The sequence below is a fragment of the Rhinopithecus bieti genome, unplaced genomic scaffold (assembly GCF_001698545.2).
Source record: "Rhinopithecus bieti isolate Rb0 unplaced genomic scaffold, ASM169854v2 scaffold_34489, whole genome shotgun sequence".
In the NCBI taxonomy this organism is placed as follows: domain Eukaryota; kingdom Metazoa; phylum Chordata; class Mammalia; order Primates; family Cercopithecidae; genus Rhinopithecus; species Rhinopithecus bieti.
The window spans coordinates 2,532,797-2,551,079 of record NW_016815128.1 but is presented as its reverse complement, the minus strand read 5'-3'; the positions used below and the strand labels follow the sequence as shown (position 1 = coordinate 2,551,079).

The 18,283-nt window shown below is 47.7% G+C and overlaps 1 protein-coding gene across 1 annotated transcript in view; it reads left to right on the top strand.

Moving 5' to 3' along the window:
* LOC108515805 (collagen alpha-1(XXII) chain) overlaps positions 1–18,283 on the top strand; it is a gene marked incomplete at its 5' end in the record, with an annotated part of 153,903 nt that overhangs the window by 10,448 nt on the left and 125,172 nt on the right. The window contains 7 exons of the mRNA XM_017852946.1: positions 2,570–2,623; positions 3,340–3,393; positions 5,793–5,846; positions 7,083–7,136; positions 10,654–10,698; positions 11,244–11,306; positions 11,799–11,852. Coding sequence (XP_017708435.1) covers positions 2,570–2,623; positions 3,340–3,393; positions 5,793–5,846; positions 7,083–7,136; positions 10,654–10,698; positions 11,244–11,306; positions 11,799–11,852 — 378 coding nt within the window. The remainder of the gene's footprint in view (positions 1–2,569; positions 2,624–3,339; positions 3,394–5,792; positions 5,847–7,082; positions 7,137–10,653; positions 10,699–11,243; positions 11,307–11,798; positions 11,853–18,283) is intronic.

Sequence of the window (18,283 nt, the reverse complement as noted above, 5' to 3'; positions counted from 1 at the left end):
AAAAGAAAAAAAAGAAAAAGATTGCCTGGAATGTGCCTCTGGAGTGTGTGGGAGCTGTGTCACTGCAGGGCTCTTGCTTCGCTGAGAGAGGCGAGGGGGGCCAAACTGGAGCAGCCTGTGGAGGTAGTAAGGCCCAGCCGACAATACAGCGAGTCTGAGAGGCTTCTTTAAGGCCTTCCAGAAGCGCTTGTCCATTAGGGAGGACCCAGGTTGGAACCTGCCCAGGGCACCCTGCAGCCCTGCTTGGCCCCTCTGTCGCTCCAGCTGTGAACAGATGTCTCCCATGAGGGAAGATGCTACCCCTAAGACTTGCCAGGACGGAGCGAGCTGTCGAGAAAACTAGGTCCAGGTGCCCCAAATCCTGTTCAGTAAATGGTCCCGGTCTATGACTTTTTTTTTTTTTGGACTCACGGGTGCCCCCAGAGGAAGAAAGGGGAACAGTTCGCCGTTGCGGCCACCTCTGCCATTTTTTGGTATTTCTCGCCCTCTAGTGGCCATACAGTGTTGTTCTTTCTGAATGCAAAGCTAGTCTCCGCATCTGGCTCAATTCAGACTTCCTCAAGCATTTACTGAGCGCCTGCTGGATGCTACACCCTGGGATAATCCCTGTGTGAGGTGCAGAGGGAACAAGAATGTCCTGCCCTCGAGGGTCTGTGGGTCAGATCAGCACAGTTAAGTTGGTCTTGAGCATGGAGCAGGGAGAGTTTAATTCCACTGGGGAATTGGAGACCATCTCAGAAAGGTGGAGATGGCTCAGAAGGGAGGTGTGGGAGGAGAGGAGGGGGTGTCCAGAGAGAAACCTGAGCTAGAAAAGTCATCTGCACCTTCTGGAAGCTGTGTGGAGCCGTGGTCTGTGGTGCTGGAGCTGAGGGAGGAGGGCGTGGTGAACTCGCTCGGAAGAGCACTATCCTTTAGAAAATCAGAGCCACTGAAGGTGGGTCAGCTGTGGGGTCACTGGCTGTTCTAAAATGAGCAGTCCCTGCACGAGGACTGTCAGGAACCTGCTATATGCAGAACACGTCCACTCTCCCTCCCAGCCCTGGTGTTTTGTGATTCCAGCTGGCCCCTGCTTATAACCCCACATCCACTCTTCCTCCCTCTGGTCTCCCCAGACTGCAGGCTGCTTTCCTGGGCATACATGTGACCATACATGTCTTCTTGTGCTTCTTCAGTTATTCCAAGACCTTCGTGGCAAAGTCGCTCCTCCTCATTCTGACAGCCCGTGGCCTCTGAGGTCTTGGCTCAGCCTCCATCTGCCCTGTGCAGGCCCGCACTGTCTTCATATGGAACTGTTGGCTGTCATTCAAAACACAGTACCTTCAACAGCAGCCATCTTTTATGAATGCAGCCCACCTGCCTTGTCTGCCTGACCTGTTGTTTATTTCTCGGGCTTTCTTCAGTACTCAGATGCCTTCTCTACCCGCTTGCCTTCATCCCTCCGGGTGCATAGCGTCACTCCCAGGTGCAAGAACCATCTGGTGTCCCAGGCCCCCCGGACCTGGATCTGTGCTCATAGGTTTAGTTGAGCTATTCACCTTTTTTTTTTTTTTAAATACAGGGTATTGCTCTGCACCCAGGCCAGAGTGCAACGGCACAATCACAGCTCACTGCAGCCTCAAACTCCCAGCCTCAAACAGTCCTCTTGCCACAGCCTCCTGAATAGCTGAGACTATAGGCGAGAGCCTCTACGACCAGTTAATTTTTATTTTTTATTTTTAGAGAGATTGGGTCTTCTGTTTTACCCAGTGTAGTCTCAAACTCCTGGCCTCCAGTGATCCTCCTGCCTCAGCCTTCCAAAGTGCTGGGATTACATTTGTGAGCCACCATGCCCAGCCCTTTTCTACCATAATTATTTGCCTACATGTTTCTCCCCTCCCTAACGCTACGCCTCAACCAAGATAGGAGCTTGGAAACAGGTCTTACGTTTTTGTTTGCTAACAGTACCTGCTTCTGTTCCTGACCCTTGAAGATGCCCCAAAGTTTAAGTGTAGGCCATGAATGACTTAAATAGCACGTGAATCTACATCTGTCAAGTGGCTGTGAGGACTGATCTCTAGAAGCACGGAGGAACCTTTAGAAGTACAGATGCGAGACACACTCACCCCAGACCTACAGAACCAGAAGGCCTGGCCGTGAGATCCCTTTACACACCCCTGGCAATCCTGACCCTGACGCCAGCTCTGCTGTATGACTCATGATTGAGAAGCAGTCTTCTGGAAGACCTTTACGCATGGGTCAGACTGTGTGTGTGTGTGTCTGCACATATGCACACACATATGTATTTACATTAAATGTCCAAACATTTTAAATATATAGCAGAATAGATAATATTACAGGCGATGGTATACCGATCACTCAAACATGAAATGTTAGTGTTTTGCAAATTTTGGTTCAAATCTTTTCCTTTTGCTTTTGTTTATTTTTGTTTGAAAAAATCAGGCATTATAAATAAAGTTAAAATCTCATCTCATCCTCCTGACCCCTTCCCTTTGCCTCGTTCAAATGCCCACTGTCCCTAGGAGGCTCGCCTGGGCTCATCTGTAACCCACCCAATGCTCTTTCTCTACAGGGCCCTCCAGGACCACCTGGTGTCCCAGGCCCCCCTGGACCGGGAGGTTCTCCGGTAAGACTGGTTTTGATTTTCTACAAGGGCACTTAGATGGTGGTTTCCTGGCCTGTGGGACCTGGGGACATCTTTGTGAATGGCCTCTTGTCTTTTATCCACCCAAGTCCAGTGCAAAAAGACACACAAGAGGACCCCGATACGTAGAATCCCCAGCCTCTGGACTCTCAGACCTTCGGAACCCTTGGGTTAGAGTATCACTGGAGCTAATGTGGCCCTTTGGCGGCTGCCTCCAGAGTCCGGCGTGCAGAAGGCACGTTAGGCCGGGGTTGCCCATTCGGGTGTCTTTTCGTAGTTTGTGATTTGGCTTTGAGGCAAAACAGAGGATCCAGGCAAGCATTTGCTAACATTTCCCCTCCCATCTTGCGGGGCTGCTGAAAAAGTGTCCTGAAAGTGGGTGTGGGGGAGTGGGGAGAATCCACACCCACCCACTGAGTGGGGCAGGGCCTGCCATCAGCAGAGGGAGGCAGCTCCATCTGTCCCGGCAGGGGGCAGTGGGTAGGAAGGCTGCCCTGACTGCAGGCCACACACGCCGTGGATGTGTCAACTTCAGAGGTACAACAACTCCGCATTTCACAGCGGACAACCAGGACAGTAGAGGCCCCGGGGTGCCCTCTTCAGGCCCAGAGGCCTGGGCCCATGCCAGGAAAGAGGTTGAGTCAATGATCTGACCTCTGAACAGGCCAAGCTAACATGTCCATGTGGTCCCCTTTCAGGGTTTGCCTGGAGAGATCGGCTTCCCGGGAAAGCCTGGGCCTCCTGGGCCCACGGTGAGTGTCCGGAAACATCTTCCTGCTCCCCTCCTCCCTCTCCCCATTGCTCTGAGGGGAGGGCTGAGCCCTTGCAGCTGGCCCAGGACCACTTTCCTAGAGCTGAGGACTCCTTGGCCAGCAAGGCCTGCAGCCCTGGAGCTCAGCCTGGGTCTTCCTTCTGTGGTGGCTCACTCTTGCTAGTGCCCTGTCTGCTGGGAAGGCTTCCTGTGTGCCCTGGCCAGCGTGCAGATTAGGACCACCGTCCCCAAGCCACTGCCCTTTCTCTTTTCACCAAAAGACACATTCAAGGGTCCTTTGCTGCTGAAGGCATGACCACTTGTCCTTGAGGAATTCCCAGAGGGCCAGAAGCAATGGGTGGGGAGCTGTGTGCCAGCCCTTCCCATTACAATCCTGATCATGTTTTCTCCCTTGCAAACTGAGAGACCCTGGTGCTCTCAGGGGGCGGGTGGAGCTTAGAAAACATTAATGTATCCCCAGATAGGAGAGGCACAGTTCAAGTTGGCCTGTAGCTTTTCAGGGCAGGATGATGGATGACGTGGGCTGAGACCTGGGTAGATGCATGACCTACCCTCAGGGAGGCCCCTGCTGGGAGGATCCTGATGCTGGAGGAGGGGCGAGGCGGAGGTGAAGTGGATCGGGTGGCACATGGGGCAGTTCCCACTTCTCCGTAGAGCACAGATCCATGGGTGAATGTGGATCAAGGCGCCCAGGGGCCCTGTGATTGCAGTAACACCAGCATCCTTCCCAGCTCTGTTGAGCCCCAGTGCAGCATGCCAAAGGGTACTGGACATCAATTCAGTGCCGTGCTGGGCACTCAGGTGATCTGGTCGCGTGTGGGAGGAACACTGGGTGAATGTCACCATCAAAGGCAAACGTTTCTAAACACACAGTCAACTGCAATGTCACCAATAAGCATTTTCCATGAGTGACAGGATCATCTGAAAGCTCAAATACATGAACAGTCTCATCCAATCCAAAGGGCTCATCAGAAAGTGTGCAGATCAGTGTGAACATTCAGAGGAGGGGAGCGTGTTAGAGGAAGAGAGATGCTGTGAGCATTTCTCATCTGTCAAGACGTGGCTGTAGCCACAGAAGGCTTGAAGCACAGCTTCTGGCCTTCGCGTTTGCTCCTGGTCAAGATCCTGCTTTCATTGACTCAGGCAGCCTTAATCCCCCCCAAAGCCCTTCCTTCTTCCTTCCTAAAGCCTTGACTTCCAGGACACCTGCTCTGTGCAGGTGGGGCTTCATCAGTCACCAGTCCAAGCTGCAGGCACAGGGAGAGATGAGTCAAATTGGGTGGCAGCAGGTTCTATGGGTGGAAGAATCACCAGAGTTATAAAAAACATTCACTTTTGAATAGCACTAATAGCTGTGAAAGCAATAGCACAGGAGATAACCCTGACGTCAGTCATGGGGAAGGGTGTGTGTGCCTCACACATTTTTTTTTCCTTCAACTTTTAAGTTCCAGGGTACATGTGCAGGATATGCAAGCTTGCTACATAGGTAAACATGTGCCACAGTGGTTTGCTGCATAGATCAACCCATCACCTGGGTATTAAGCCCAGCATGTGTTAGCTATTCTTCCTGATGCTCTCCTTCCCCCCGCACAACCCCCCTACACCCCGACAGGCCCCGTCCCCATATGACCTGACATCATTTAAGGCACAGAGGAAAAGGAGAAGATGAAGTGTTTCTGGTGTAGTGGAAGTAGCCCAGAGGTGGAGTCAGTTAAACCTTGTGGGTCCCTATCACCAGCCCTGTGGCCTTGAGCAAGTCACTTAGCCTGCAGAGTCTTCGTCTCTTCACCTGCAAACAGCTGCAGTAACACCTGGCCTGCCACATCCTGATGGTAGTAGGAAACTCCTGGTGTTGGAAAATATAACATGGAGCTCCTCAGTGCTGGCATTAGAAATAACAGGCAGTAATGCCAACCTATGCCAACAGATTGAAGTCTTGCTTTTTTGAAGGATAAGAGGAAGGGAGGATAGCCGTGGGAAGGAAGACACAAGATGGCAAAGAGATTCTGGAGAGGAGAGAGGAGGAGCAGTGTGGACATTGTTGTCTCTAGGGCCTCTTGGAAGCTGAGGGTAGAAATGGAGCCATCAGAGCAAGATCTGGCAGGTGTCCTCCCGCGCCCCCACCCTCCATGCATGGCCAGTGTACTGAAAATCAGACATTGCCCAGAGGGTGATATTTGCTTCAGTAATAACAAAGGGAAACATGGTCAGACAGAGACAGCAGTGGCTCTGGAGACAGGGCCCTGCTGATCAAAGAGCAGAGGCCCAAGCCTCCTGAATTCTGGCTGCACAAACAGCTCCTGGTTTGAAACAACTTAATGGAAGCCTTTCCTAAATATGCCTTTCCTTTTCATTTTATGTTTCCTCCTCTTGGCCCAGGGACCCCCTGGAAAGGATGGGTCGAATGGACCACCAGGCCCACCAGGAACTAAGGTTGGTCACTGATGCGATTGGCACCGGTTTGGGAACCCAAAACACAGAAACTAAAGAGATTCTTGTTTGTTGGTGAATTCTAAAGCAAGTCGGTTGCCTGGGTCTTCGATCGGGACTCGGTTGAAATGTTTAGATTTATGGGGTCAGATGGGGGGAAGCTCCTTATTTTTTCTCAGGTAACTACAGAAGGATTTGGAAGCCCTAGGCTTTAAAATTTAGCCAGGCATGGTGGCTCACAGCTGTAATCTCAGCATTTTGGTGGGAATTAGCCGGGTGTGGGGTGGGCACCTGTATTCCCATTCACTTGGGAGGCCAAGGTGGGGGGTTGCTTGAGTCCAGGAATTCGAGGCTGCAGTGAACTGTGATTGTGCCATTGCACTATAGCCTGGGCAACAGAGTGAGACCTTGTCTCAAAAAGATATTTGATCCATTAGAAATATGTTTATTTATTTATTTAATTTTATTTTCAAGAAGGAAAACTTCAAAATACTCTTACTAATATAATAAGAGATTTAGATTTTCACAATGTTCTGGTGGGGCTTTTTATGGTAGAATTATGAAGATAAGAGCCAAAGGTTAAATAGCATAAAACTGGGGAGCAAATACGGGCTTAATACTTTAAATGAATATCGTACAGCCATACCAGTATTTTAACAAATGAACAAATGAGCTCTTCTTTCCTGGTGAGCACACCCAGACTCAAGTAAGCACCTCAACAGTCCTTGAAAGGCAACTTGGAAAGGCAGCTGTTGAATATTATGGGAAAATGTATTGTCATTTTCAATAAGCAAACTTAGAAGGTCAACTTCTTCGTGGCAAAATACAGAATAAGTATGGATTTAATTTAGTTTTCTAGGCATTGAATGTAAATATTGTGCATTTTTTTCTCTCCCATCTTTTGGGACAAAGGATCATGGCTGACTAAGTCTTTTTTTTAATTCTTAGAAACACTTATGCAATACCTTCCTTCTTCTAAATTTCTCAGTAAGAGAGAGGGCCAATTCTCCTCAATTATATTTTTCTAAATCAAAATTACGGCTATTGAATATGGAACCTAGGAGGCCGAATGAGCTGCTATGTTTGATGACCGTGGTTAGGTAATCACAGAGTTGAAGGAGTTCAGAACCACCCTAGTGCAGGTAGTTCTCTTCCTTACCAACCTGTGCCTAGTACTTTGTATGTTTAACCCAAGCATAGCCCCCGTCTCCTGTTAACTTTGCTGTGTATTCCTTACAGGGAGAACCAGGAGAAAGAGGGGAAGATGGTCTGCCTGGAAAACCAGGCCTTCGGGTATGGACTTTGCCTCTTTTTCCCATTACACTTGCTATTCTAAGTGGTCTATTTGGGGTGCTGTGTGAATCTTGACTTATCATAAGCATAGCATCTGTATCAGCTGGTACTTGGCAGGAGACAAATCAGTGAATTGAAAAGGGGCAGGGTTAAAGGCTCCAACCAGGATGGCAACCTGAGGCTGGCAACAACAGAACCAAGACCACCTCTAGGACAGAAGGCGCCAGAGGAGGGAGTGGTTCCTCAGAACCAAGATATGCAGCTGGAGGAGAGAGCCCCGACCCCCATGAGAGCCGTGGCCTTGGGAAGAAGAACATCATCAGTGTCAGGCTTATCCTGGCAGGGAGGGAGTGAGAGGAACAGATACAAGTGCTTGCTCTCTCTCTCTCAACTGTGTTCTACCTCCACTGCAGTGCTTCCCAATGCCTTGACCCTACAGAAAGCCAGAAGGCAAGGAAAGCTAGCAGATGCTTTCCTTGCAATCTGTAGAGTTCAGCCTTTTCGGGCCGGCTTCCAGTGGGTGGTAAAGTGTGAAAAATGGACCTGAGGGGGAAATGAAGGCTCCCCAGCATGTGACCTGGACAGGGCAGCCCCTGTGAGTGGAGAGCCCCCAAGTGCCCTGTGATGATGGTCACGCTTTGCCCAGGCTCCCTCCAGGCGTGACTGCTGCCCTGCGAGGCTTTTCTGCTGGACCATGTGTGTGTGGTGTGAGTGTGCACGTGTGCGTTTGTGTGTGTGCACGCATGAAAACCTGTGGTGCTGAGGAGACAGTGGCCAGACAGGAGATTGTGGGGAGTTCTGCTCCTCTCACCCTCCACTCACAGGGCTCCTGCTCTACTGGGACATGAACTACTGAAGCCCAGTGACCGGGTCTGAGTCAACTCTGTACCTCCCATTCGCTACCCACAGGCAAGCACTGCTTAGATATGCAATACAGGCTTGTTAGGTAGAGAATGCATGATCAAATTCAGCCCAGCCAGAGCACAGGAGTGGCCTAGACCCCACACAGTGGGGGACGCTGACCCTGTGGGAGGGTACACCTTAGGACATCCATTTGCTGGCCAGGGAAGGTGCTGGTGGGCACATCCTGGGCCCTTATGTTCCCTATTGTTTCACTCTTTCATAAAGTGATCATTTTTAAAAGACCCAATTAAAACCAAGCAGAAAAACACACAGATTAAATTGCATCCAAGCTGTCTCAAGCACACCCAGGTTGACTGAAACTATGGAAAGAGTATTGCCAAGAGCCACTATGAACCTCCCACTTCCTGGATTCCAGATCCTAAGAACTCAGCCCTCATGTCCCCCAAGAATGCACTAGTGTGTACCAATGAGTCCCCCCATGGCCACCGACAGGCACTATATCCTTTGTATTTTAAGATTCAATATTGACGTTTAAATATACATCTATACTGATCCCCACGTCACTGAAATGTGATGACATGTAATTTGCTGTTTTTTTCTTTTTGTTTTGTTTTTGTTTTTTTAATGCATGTCCCGAGGTGGTTGTGTGTGTAGCAGAGTGAATCTCTTGGTCTTAAAAGTACTCAGCCACCTTTCAGTGTTTGATTGATTAGATTGAAATTCTATCATCTTCCAGAAGGGATCGAAAGCATTTATCTAGGTTTGCTGTTCTTGACTTCACGAATTTCATGGAATCAACCGTTCCTTATGGTTGTGTTTTCTCAAATTGTGAATTGGCCAATCCTTCTGGGTTTATACTGTATAAACCCCACTTTCTATTCAGTAATGAAGCAATCCGTTCCCATCAAGCTTCCCCTGCAGGGTTCTGTAGATGAAGGGGATTGATGATGACAATTATTGGGCTAAAATTACAGGAACCCTCTGGGATTACTCCAGCTTTTCAATCGATGTGTTTTCTATTTCTGATAATCACTAATGGTTGAAAGATTCAGAGAAACCTACTGCTTTATCTCATGTGTCATTTTTATTCAATTTCTAAGGCTCTGTGTTCAAAACATTTCTCTGGAAAGTTTAAAACGGAATTTCTGTGGTCATGATGCTTTTCCAGCATACTCTCGCAGTCCTAGAGGAGCCCTGGCAGAGGGTCTCGTTACTTTATTTTGACAAAGCATCAACTGAACATAAAAATTCTTTTCCAAGATGATGATGACTAAGTCATGGATGGCAAATTTGTAAGAGTCCACTTAGGGGGTAAAGCTGTCTGCAGGATGAGCAGAGGCATCGATGTTTTGAGGCTCACTTGGAGAATTCAAGAAGATACCGTTTCACCTCCATTATGCCTTTGGATTGGTGTTCACGACCCAAATTCAGGGGGCACTTCAGATGGTCTTCAATTTTTTTTTAACCAAACTCAGCCCCTTATCCTTTCTCAGCATGTAAGAAGCAACGCCCACTGCAAATGTGCTACTATTCTAGCAGATTGAAAGCGACAATTTGAGTGACGAGTATTTGCACAATTCTGGTTAGAGCAATTCTTACTAATTGTGCTTGTAAACATTGGGAATTGATGGGAGCATCGGAGTGTGTCTAGAATTTTCATAAGTGCTGACTCCAGATGTGTGACACCAGCGCTACAGGATAAAATGTGTACTTACACTAAGCAACGCTTTTAATTACTTTTTTTTTGTCTTTGTCTCTGATAAGTTGGTAGTTCTGGCCTTCAGTACCAACTGAGTCTGGCATAGCTGCACACAAAATATAGCCCGCATACCACCTGTTCATTCATTCTTTCGTGCATCCATGCATTCATGAGAAAACCACGTTTCCTTATTAAAATCTACACTAAAGGTTTTAGTAAATAGCATAATTAATGTTAGAAATACATTGTCATTCAAGATGCTAGTTATTTTAAAGACACATGGTTGGATAAAGATGATAGTCTGCACTCACCACCACCACCATGGCAAAGCTCTTTGCATCAGTGATGTGTGAGAACCTGGTAAGTGCAGCAGCCTGATTGATGCTCTTGGATCAGAGATAAAGCCCCTCTGGCCCTGTGTTCCCCACTTCACCCTGACCACACAGTGCTAATTAGGAACTGTTTTAGTCCCCCCAAGGGACTAAACCTGGGCAACATAGTGAGACCCTTCCTCTACAGAATTTTTAAAAAAATCATTTGTGCATGGTGGTATGTGCCTATAGTCTCATCTACTCAGGAGGTTGAGGTGGGATAATTTTTTGAGCCCAAGAGCTCAAGGCTGCAATGAGCTGTGACTGCACCACTACACTCTAGCCTGGTGACAGAGTGAGACCCTGTCTTTAAAAAACTAAAAATAAAAATGGGACAGTTCTAATAGTTGTTTCTTTTGGGGAAATCAAAAGACAATATGAGAAAGTGGATTCTGCTCTGCAAAAATGCGAAGCACTTTGGTCTTCAGAGGCCGTGACTCTTGGGCCGCTAACCATGCCGTATGTTTGAAAATTAAGGGTTGTGGCTGGCAGGTGCTGTGAATGTGTGAAGACAACTGGGGAATGGCAGTCATCTCTTTAACGTGAATGGAGAATAATGGGGTCTCTTTTATTGCATTTTCAGGGAGAAACTGGGGAGCAGGGCCTGGCAGGCCGACCTGGAGAGAAGGTCTGTTTGTTCGTGCTTTTATTCACTCATTTGATTCATTCACTCGTTGTGATACGCTAGGTCTCGTATAAATCATTTAGATACCAAGAGGAATTTATCGTGTTTTTTGGGAGCTCACTGTATGTCCAGGATAAACTGGACATTGAAGAACAACTGAACAGATGTCAAGAGTGGTGGCCTGCAGGTGTTGGGGGCATAGGAGAGGGCTTTCCAGACTTAGGGACTATCAGAAAGGATGGTGAGAAGGGTGACATTGTTGCTGAGTCCCAAAGAAACAGGAAGGGTTAGACACTAGGAGAGGCAAAATAAGGGTTCCTGGGAAAGGAAACAGCTAAAGTAGACAAGAGTTTGGGGATGCTCCAGTGAAGAAAATTCTCTAGAATTCCCTTTTCTCCACTGCATTGCCTTCCATGTGATGTCCACTATGCCAGAACCACCAGAACATCTCCAGTTCCTGGAGAGCAGGAACTGAGAGCACATGGCCTGCAGCTTGGCCCCTGGGAGAGCCTTCCTGTTGACGCCTCGTGAATATTTTGTTCTCACAGGGAGAAGCAGGCCTCCCAGGGGCTCCAGGCTTCCCAGGTGTGAGAGGAGAGAAAGGAGAGCAGGTAAGTGTGGCAGCTTCCTTCCTCCCACACAGACACCTGGCCCATCTCCACAGAAAGCAGCCCCCTGTGGAGTCTCAGTCCCTCGGGAGAGTGGTAATTTTGACTGGGTGAAGAGTGTATTTCTCAGTGTTGCTGGAAGGGACAGGGAAGGGGAGAAGACTACTTGGGTCCTTGAGCTGAGACAAAGGACCATTGCTGGGAGATGTGTCTGGAAAGGGCAGAGCATTTTCAGATGAGGTGGATGGGGTCGAGGGGTGGAAGGTACCATCTGTCAGGGACAAGTGGAGAATGAGGTGCTTCACGCCTAACTGACAGGTTCCCCTCTGAGTTACACTTCACTGTGGTCACTTTGCTGATGAGGCAAGGACAAGTGAGAGAGAGAGAAATATATACATGTATGTTTTTCCAAAGTCATGTTGCCGTTACCTGGAAGAGGCAGGAATTTAGCTCGGTTTGGGTTCTAATGTTTTCTAATTTTATCTTTTATTATAGGGAGAAAAAGGTGAACTGGGACTTCCAGGACTGAAAGGTGACCGAGGTGAAAAGGTGAGAGAAACTCGCTCTCATTCTGATTATCAATTATTATTAGTTGTTTTTTTTCTAAAAGGAAGAGATTTTCTGAATATATATATATATATATAATATATATATATATATATATATAATAATTTTTTTTTTTTTTTTTTTTTTTTTTTTTTTTTTATCAGAGTCTCACTCTGTCACCCAAGCTGGAGTGCAGTGGCATGATCTCAGCTCACTGCAACCTCTGCCTCCTGGGTTCAAGCCATTCTAGTGCCTCAGCTTCTAAAGTAGCTGGGATTACAGGCCTGCCCCACCACACCTGGCTAATTTTTGTGTTTTCAGTAGCGACGGGATTTCTCCATGTTAGCCAGGCTGGTCTTGAACTCCTGCTGAGTTCCTGACCTCAGGTGTTGTGTCTGCCTTGGGTTTCCAAAGTGCTGGGATTGCCGGCGGGAGCCACCATGCCCAGCCTATACTGAACCTTTACATTTCCGCAGAATTTAGTTGTGTGCATGACTTCAAAACTGCTTTTTGAGAAAATAATACATTAGACATAAACCTCAAACTTCATTGTTCGCAATTGTAAACTTACAAAGAAGATAATAGTATTGGAGTTGACACCTTCATCTCACTGTCCATCCGTCCATCCACCCTTTTGTGCCTGTGACACTCAAGCTCTGCCTGAGCTTCTGTCCTGTGCTGAGCGCTCGGCGTGGCCTGTTTATGTTCAGCCTCTGTCTGAACACCACTGCCCCTTTCACAGGTATAACAGATATGGTTAGCCCAGGTGTGAGGGCAATGGAAGTGCCAGTGGAGTGTGTGGTTGACCCGGGAGCCAGCGTGAGTCAAGGCAGACTCTGTCTAAATCAAGGGGGCGTCATTGCATTTGCGGAGCCCTACTGTGTGCCCTAAAGTGCACAGAGAGGCTTCATCGGCATTGTCTTCCGGGCATATACCATGTCCGTTAGGAGCAGCACAATCAAAATGGACAGTGGAAGAGAATTCAATGACAGAGTCATTGCAGGCTGTGGACAGTGCTCAGGGAAGCCGACGGGATGCGGCCATACCCTCCAGGGCTAGGAACAGCAAGAGTGGGAAAGGACAAGAGGAGGGAGCTGTCCCAGAATCCAGAGAGGCTGGCAGCCATAGAAGGAGCCTGGCAGTCATTCTGGGCAGAAAAGCAGACAAAACCAGCTCCCCTGGCCTGACATCCTCAGCATCTCGTCCGGTCCTTCTCTGTCCTCTCCATCTCCTGCCAGACCACTGGGAATCAGGGGACGAGGTCGATGAGACCATTGAGGTTGCCTCCTGGGTTGGAGAAAGGAACAGGGGTGGATATAAAGGGACAAACAGAAAACAGCCACTGGTATCCATAAGCATGTTTTGCACATTGAAAGAGCTGAGAACAGAGAGATTTTGATGCATGCCTAACCTGCACAACCACAGGTGGAGCTGCAAGGCCAGCCCGGCCCACAGGGTCTGACTGTTTGCTTTGGAGGGAGGCTTCAGACCACCACTTGCCTTTAGCAACATGTGGGCAGGTTCGAGGAGGAAGAATGCACTTTTTAAATCACAGTGTAATCTCTCCAGCCTTCTTTTACAAAAACAGGATGGAGAAGATGATGAACCCTAATTTGGCACAGGTGGTCTGGGAAAGAACGTCCCTTACTATTTTCACCTCCTAAGGAATCAGATCCCTGGTCCCAGCCCCTTCTTAGAAGAGCAGCCCCCACTCAGAAGCCAAGCAAGCACCCAGGATAGTGCCTGGTCTAGAGAGCCACATAGGTGCTTCATCTATAATATTTCAACTCATGTCAAAGCTCCAGAGAAACCTGTGCTGATCAGAAAACAACAGAATTTTTACAGTCCCGCTTGGTGAGACAACTGCAGTTGGCGTGAACCCCCTATGACAGGTGGACTCCTAGGGTGTGATGAGATTTTGTTGTGGATGGAGTCAGGTTGGGTGGGGGTTTAGACTGGAGTCAGCATGTGGCCCTCAGCCAGGATTTGGTCAGAATTTGTACACTGGCAAATCGCTGATTAGTCTGACACACGCGTGAGCTGTTGCCGAAACCGCACATGCATGAGATGTTTGTCCCTGGTCTTATTTGTCTGGAACACAAGATCCTTTGTTAAAGCAGCGTGAGCTTGAACAGTGTGCGGGGAAGTCCTGGGTGCCATATACTTGGTATGTTTTGCAAGTTGCAATTTCTTGAGTTTTCCGTTTCTCACTCTGGTAATCTTCATAATGATGAACTATGAAGTCATTTCTGTCTTAACCCCCAGTTTATAGATGAAAGAACTAAGGCATAGAGAGATGTGTTGTCTTACCCACACTCACAGAACCAAATCCTGGCTGGGACCACATGCTGACTGCAGTCTAAAGCACGCCCCCCGACCCCATCCACGACAAAACCTCATCACACCCCAAGTGTCCACCAGACAAAGGGGGTTCACACAACTGCAGTTCGTCAGTCAAAGGGCTCTCTTGCCAAGCAGGTCTCTAAAAATTCCACTATGTTTTCTGCTCAGGCCTACAGAGTGAGGGTGGGTGTGAGTCCAGACAGTTGCATTCTAAAATACATGCTTTTGACCACAATGACTAACATCCTTTCTACTAGATTCTAACTTTTGCTTCTAGTTCTTACCCTTTCACCAAAGATATATCCATTTGCTCTGACAGTCATTGTCTAAGAGGACTGATAGGACTTGCCTTCTGCTGATAGAACATGTACCCTCTGCTGATAGAACACGTACCCTCTGCTGGTAGAACACGTACCCTCTGCAGGTAGAACACTTACCCTCTGCTGATATAACCCTTACTTTCTGCTGGTAGAACCCTCATTCTCTGCTGGTAGAACCCTCACTCTATGCTGGTAGAACCCTCACTCTCTGTTAGTAGAACACTTACCCACTGCAGATAGAACCCTTACTCTGTGCTGGTAGAACCCTTACCCTCTGCTGATAGAACACGTACCCTTTGCTGATAGAACATGTACCCTCTGCTGATAGAACACATACCCCCAGCTAACAGATGTTGATAGAACCCTTACCCTCTCCCGGGCCATCATGAAGAAAATGACAATGAACAAGACATGGCCTAGCATTTAGGGATCTCAGGCTCTACAGGGGGTACAGGCATGGACAGGGTTGGGAGTCCCACCCTGAGTAAGACACTGTACCAGGCGTTTGCTTTTTTTGCTGTTTCGTGCTCAGCCTCTGACCAAATGCAGCTCTAGTTCCACAGCAACTTTATAAACACCCGCCCCAAACCCCTCTTAGGAGTTTATGTGTGCATGCCTGCAGCTTAGTGGAAAGAGCACCATTCTTGGAGTCATAATGCTGGCCTGGAGTATGGTCCTGGTTCTACCTGCTGTGTGGCATCTTCCCTGACCTTCCTGTGCCTTGGTTTGCCAGCTCAACAATGAGCCTCTGGGTTGTTAAAGAGCATAAGGATTTCCTGTTGTGGATGACTTGTGGCAGGCTCACCGAGGACTGTCCTGAGCACCATCTGTGTAGGGACATAGGTAATCTCAGGCCAACCCTGTGAAGGGTTGCTGCTGTCAACAACATCCCCACTTGATAGATAAGGAAACCAAGGCACAGAAAAGCTAAATCGCTTGCCCAGAGCTGCATGAATAGAGGTTTAGAGTCAAGATATGAACCCTGCCAGTGCACATGGAAAGTCCTGGGTCTTAGCACACAAGGCCATACCCTAGGCCTGCCCTGGGGCTGCCTCAGGAGGAATGGTGCCCACACACCCACAGGGGTCTTGCATCCTTCCTCCTCCTGCATGATGCTTTTCAGGGTGCCCCATTCTCCCAAGTTTACTTTCTCCCCTCCAATTTCCAGCTCTCTTTCTGCGCTGGTGCTTTCTGGGCTCCAGGCAGTGCCTCCCATCCCCCTTCTCTGGGGCTGGAGGCTGAGGACTTTACTCAAGGCAGACTTGTGGTCTATAAATAGAGAGCCCAGAGTGGAAAAGGCTCTGCCTCGGTAAGCCATTCAAGCCTGCTGCTGCCGTGGACTTTTCAGAAATGCAATTTCTATTTGAGAAACTCATTTCCAGAATGCAAAGGCTTAGCGAGACCATAAAGCCCCTTTGATTACTTGGACAGAATTGCCAGGGCCATGGCAGTCACATTCAAGCTTCCAAAGAATCTGGTTTGCCTTTCTTTTCCTCCAGAGAAATATGTGATAATTGACAGTTTTGGTCAGAAAATCCAAAAGAAGACATTAAAGCAACATTGCCCTCTTCTGACTATGCCTTGCCTGTCTCTGCCTCTGCTTTTCCCTTCATGTCCCCTGCTCTTCCCCATTACTGGCACTTAGGCCCACAGCATCAGGGAAGTGTGTGTCTGATCAGACAGGTGTGTCTGATGCCCCTGTTCCAGCAAGGGGTGCTGACAGTCAAACACCTCATGGAGGAGCTGGGATTAGAACCCAGGCCTGTTGCATTAACCCTAACACCCATTGATCCTTCTTAGTCAAGCCTCTTTTCCAAAGGCAGAGAGCGCCCATGGGTCTACCTGCCCCAGCTCGCTGTTCTTCCCTTGCCCACAGCCCTCAGGATGAGGAGGCTGTTTCCAAAAGGCAGTCTTCATGCCCTCAGGGTGAGAGACACATCTCTCCTCCAGCCCTCTTCTCATTGATACCCGTTCATGCATTCAACTGGGAAAACACTTAACTTTGATCATTTGGACATTTTAATTGAGAGTAAATTGATTTAGATGAGATTGGTTCTGGAGCTTGAGTTCAACAATGTCAGGAAGAGAATTGGGTAAAATCAAATAATCCACAGTAACACCAAGAAAGTGCTTTTCTTTCGGAAGCTACTGGAACTTTAATCAGAGCAACGCCACACAATTGTAAAGGGCATGCATTCTGAGCTTAAAACCAGGCTCGGTCATTTGCAGAATGTGTGACTTAGGGCAGGTTCATTGACGTTTTATGCCTCTTCATCTGTGAAATGGAGATATATACATACATTATGGGCATTGCTACAAAGATGAAATGCATTCACACATGTAAACTACTTAAACCAGGAGCTGGAATCAAATATTAAGTAACAATAGAAATAATGGTAGAAAAGGATACAACATTTTATAATTATATTATTGTTGTTGACTGAGGGTGAACTTGTCCCTCTCTAAGCCAGCTTTATTCATACATTTATGTATTTCATAACCATATTTAGAAGGCTTGCAATAGAGCCAGTCCTGGACTGGTTTGAGAAATGGATCTAGATATAGACACCTGTCCCCTGGGACCATGTGGCACACATGAAATGACAGGCTTTGGAAACTGTATTCACTCACCGTGGGCAGTCTTGTGTGGAGCAGCTCAGTGACGTCCTTTCCTCGGGCCAGATGCAATAACAGCATACTACTTATGGTCTCACTCAATCTCTGTGCCATGCTGTGAGCTGTATGTATTATCACCATCATTGTTCTGCAAAGAGAAAACATGCCAAATTAGGTAAAATAATTTATGAAATGGTATAGTTAGGTTTCCAGCTCAGGTGATTCAACTCCCAAGCCTGTGTTGCTTATAGGAATGTAACACTGTTCCCCCCAGGTTCCTGAGTAGAGTCCACTCCTTCAGGGGGGTGAGGCAGGGCCCACTGGCATCCCTAAGACAGCTGGCCTTCAAATGTGTCATTTTGCTCAGGGCACGTGTGTGGGAATGTTTGCTGTAACAAATCAACATTAGTTGTGATTGCAATCAGAGAAAAACCACATAAATGTCATCAACAGGAAGATGGATAAGAAATAACTTTATTACCATTTTTTAGTTATACTTTAAGTTCTAGGGTACGTGTGCACAACATGCAGGTTTGTTACATATGTGTACACATGCCATGTTGGTGTACTGCACCCATTAACTTATCTTTTACATCAGGTATATCTCTTAATGCTATCCCTACCCCTTCCCCCTACCCCACGACAGGCCCCGGTGTCTGATGTTCCTTACCCTGTGTCCAAGTGTTCTCATTGTACAATTCCCACCTGTGAGTGAGAACATGTGGTGTTTGGTTTTCTGTCCTTGTGATAGTTGCTCAGAATGATGGTTTCCAGCTTCATCCATGTCCCTGCAAAGTACATGAACTCATCCTTTTTTATGGCTGCATAGTATTCCATGGTGTATATGTGCCACATTTTCTTAATCCAGTCTGTCATTGATTGACATCTGGGTCAGTTCCAAGTCTTTGCTATTGTGAATAGTGCCACAATGAACATACGTGTGCATGTGTCTTTATAGCAACATGATTTATAATCCTTTGGATGTATACCCACTAATGGGATGGCTGGGTCAAATGGTATTTCTAGTTCTAGATCCTTGAGGAATCACCACACTGTCTTCCACAATGGTTGAACTAGTTTACAGTCCCACCAACAGTGTAAAAGTGTTCCTATTTCTTCACATCCTCTCCAGCTCCTGTTGTTTCCTGACTTTTT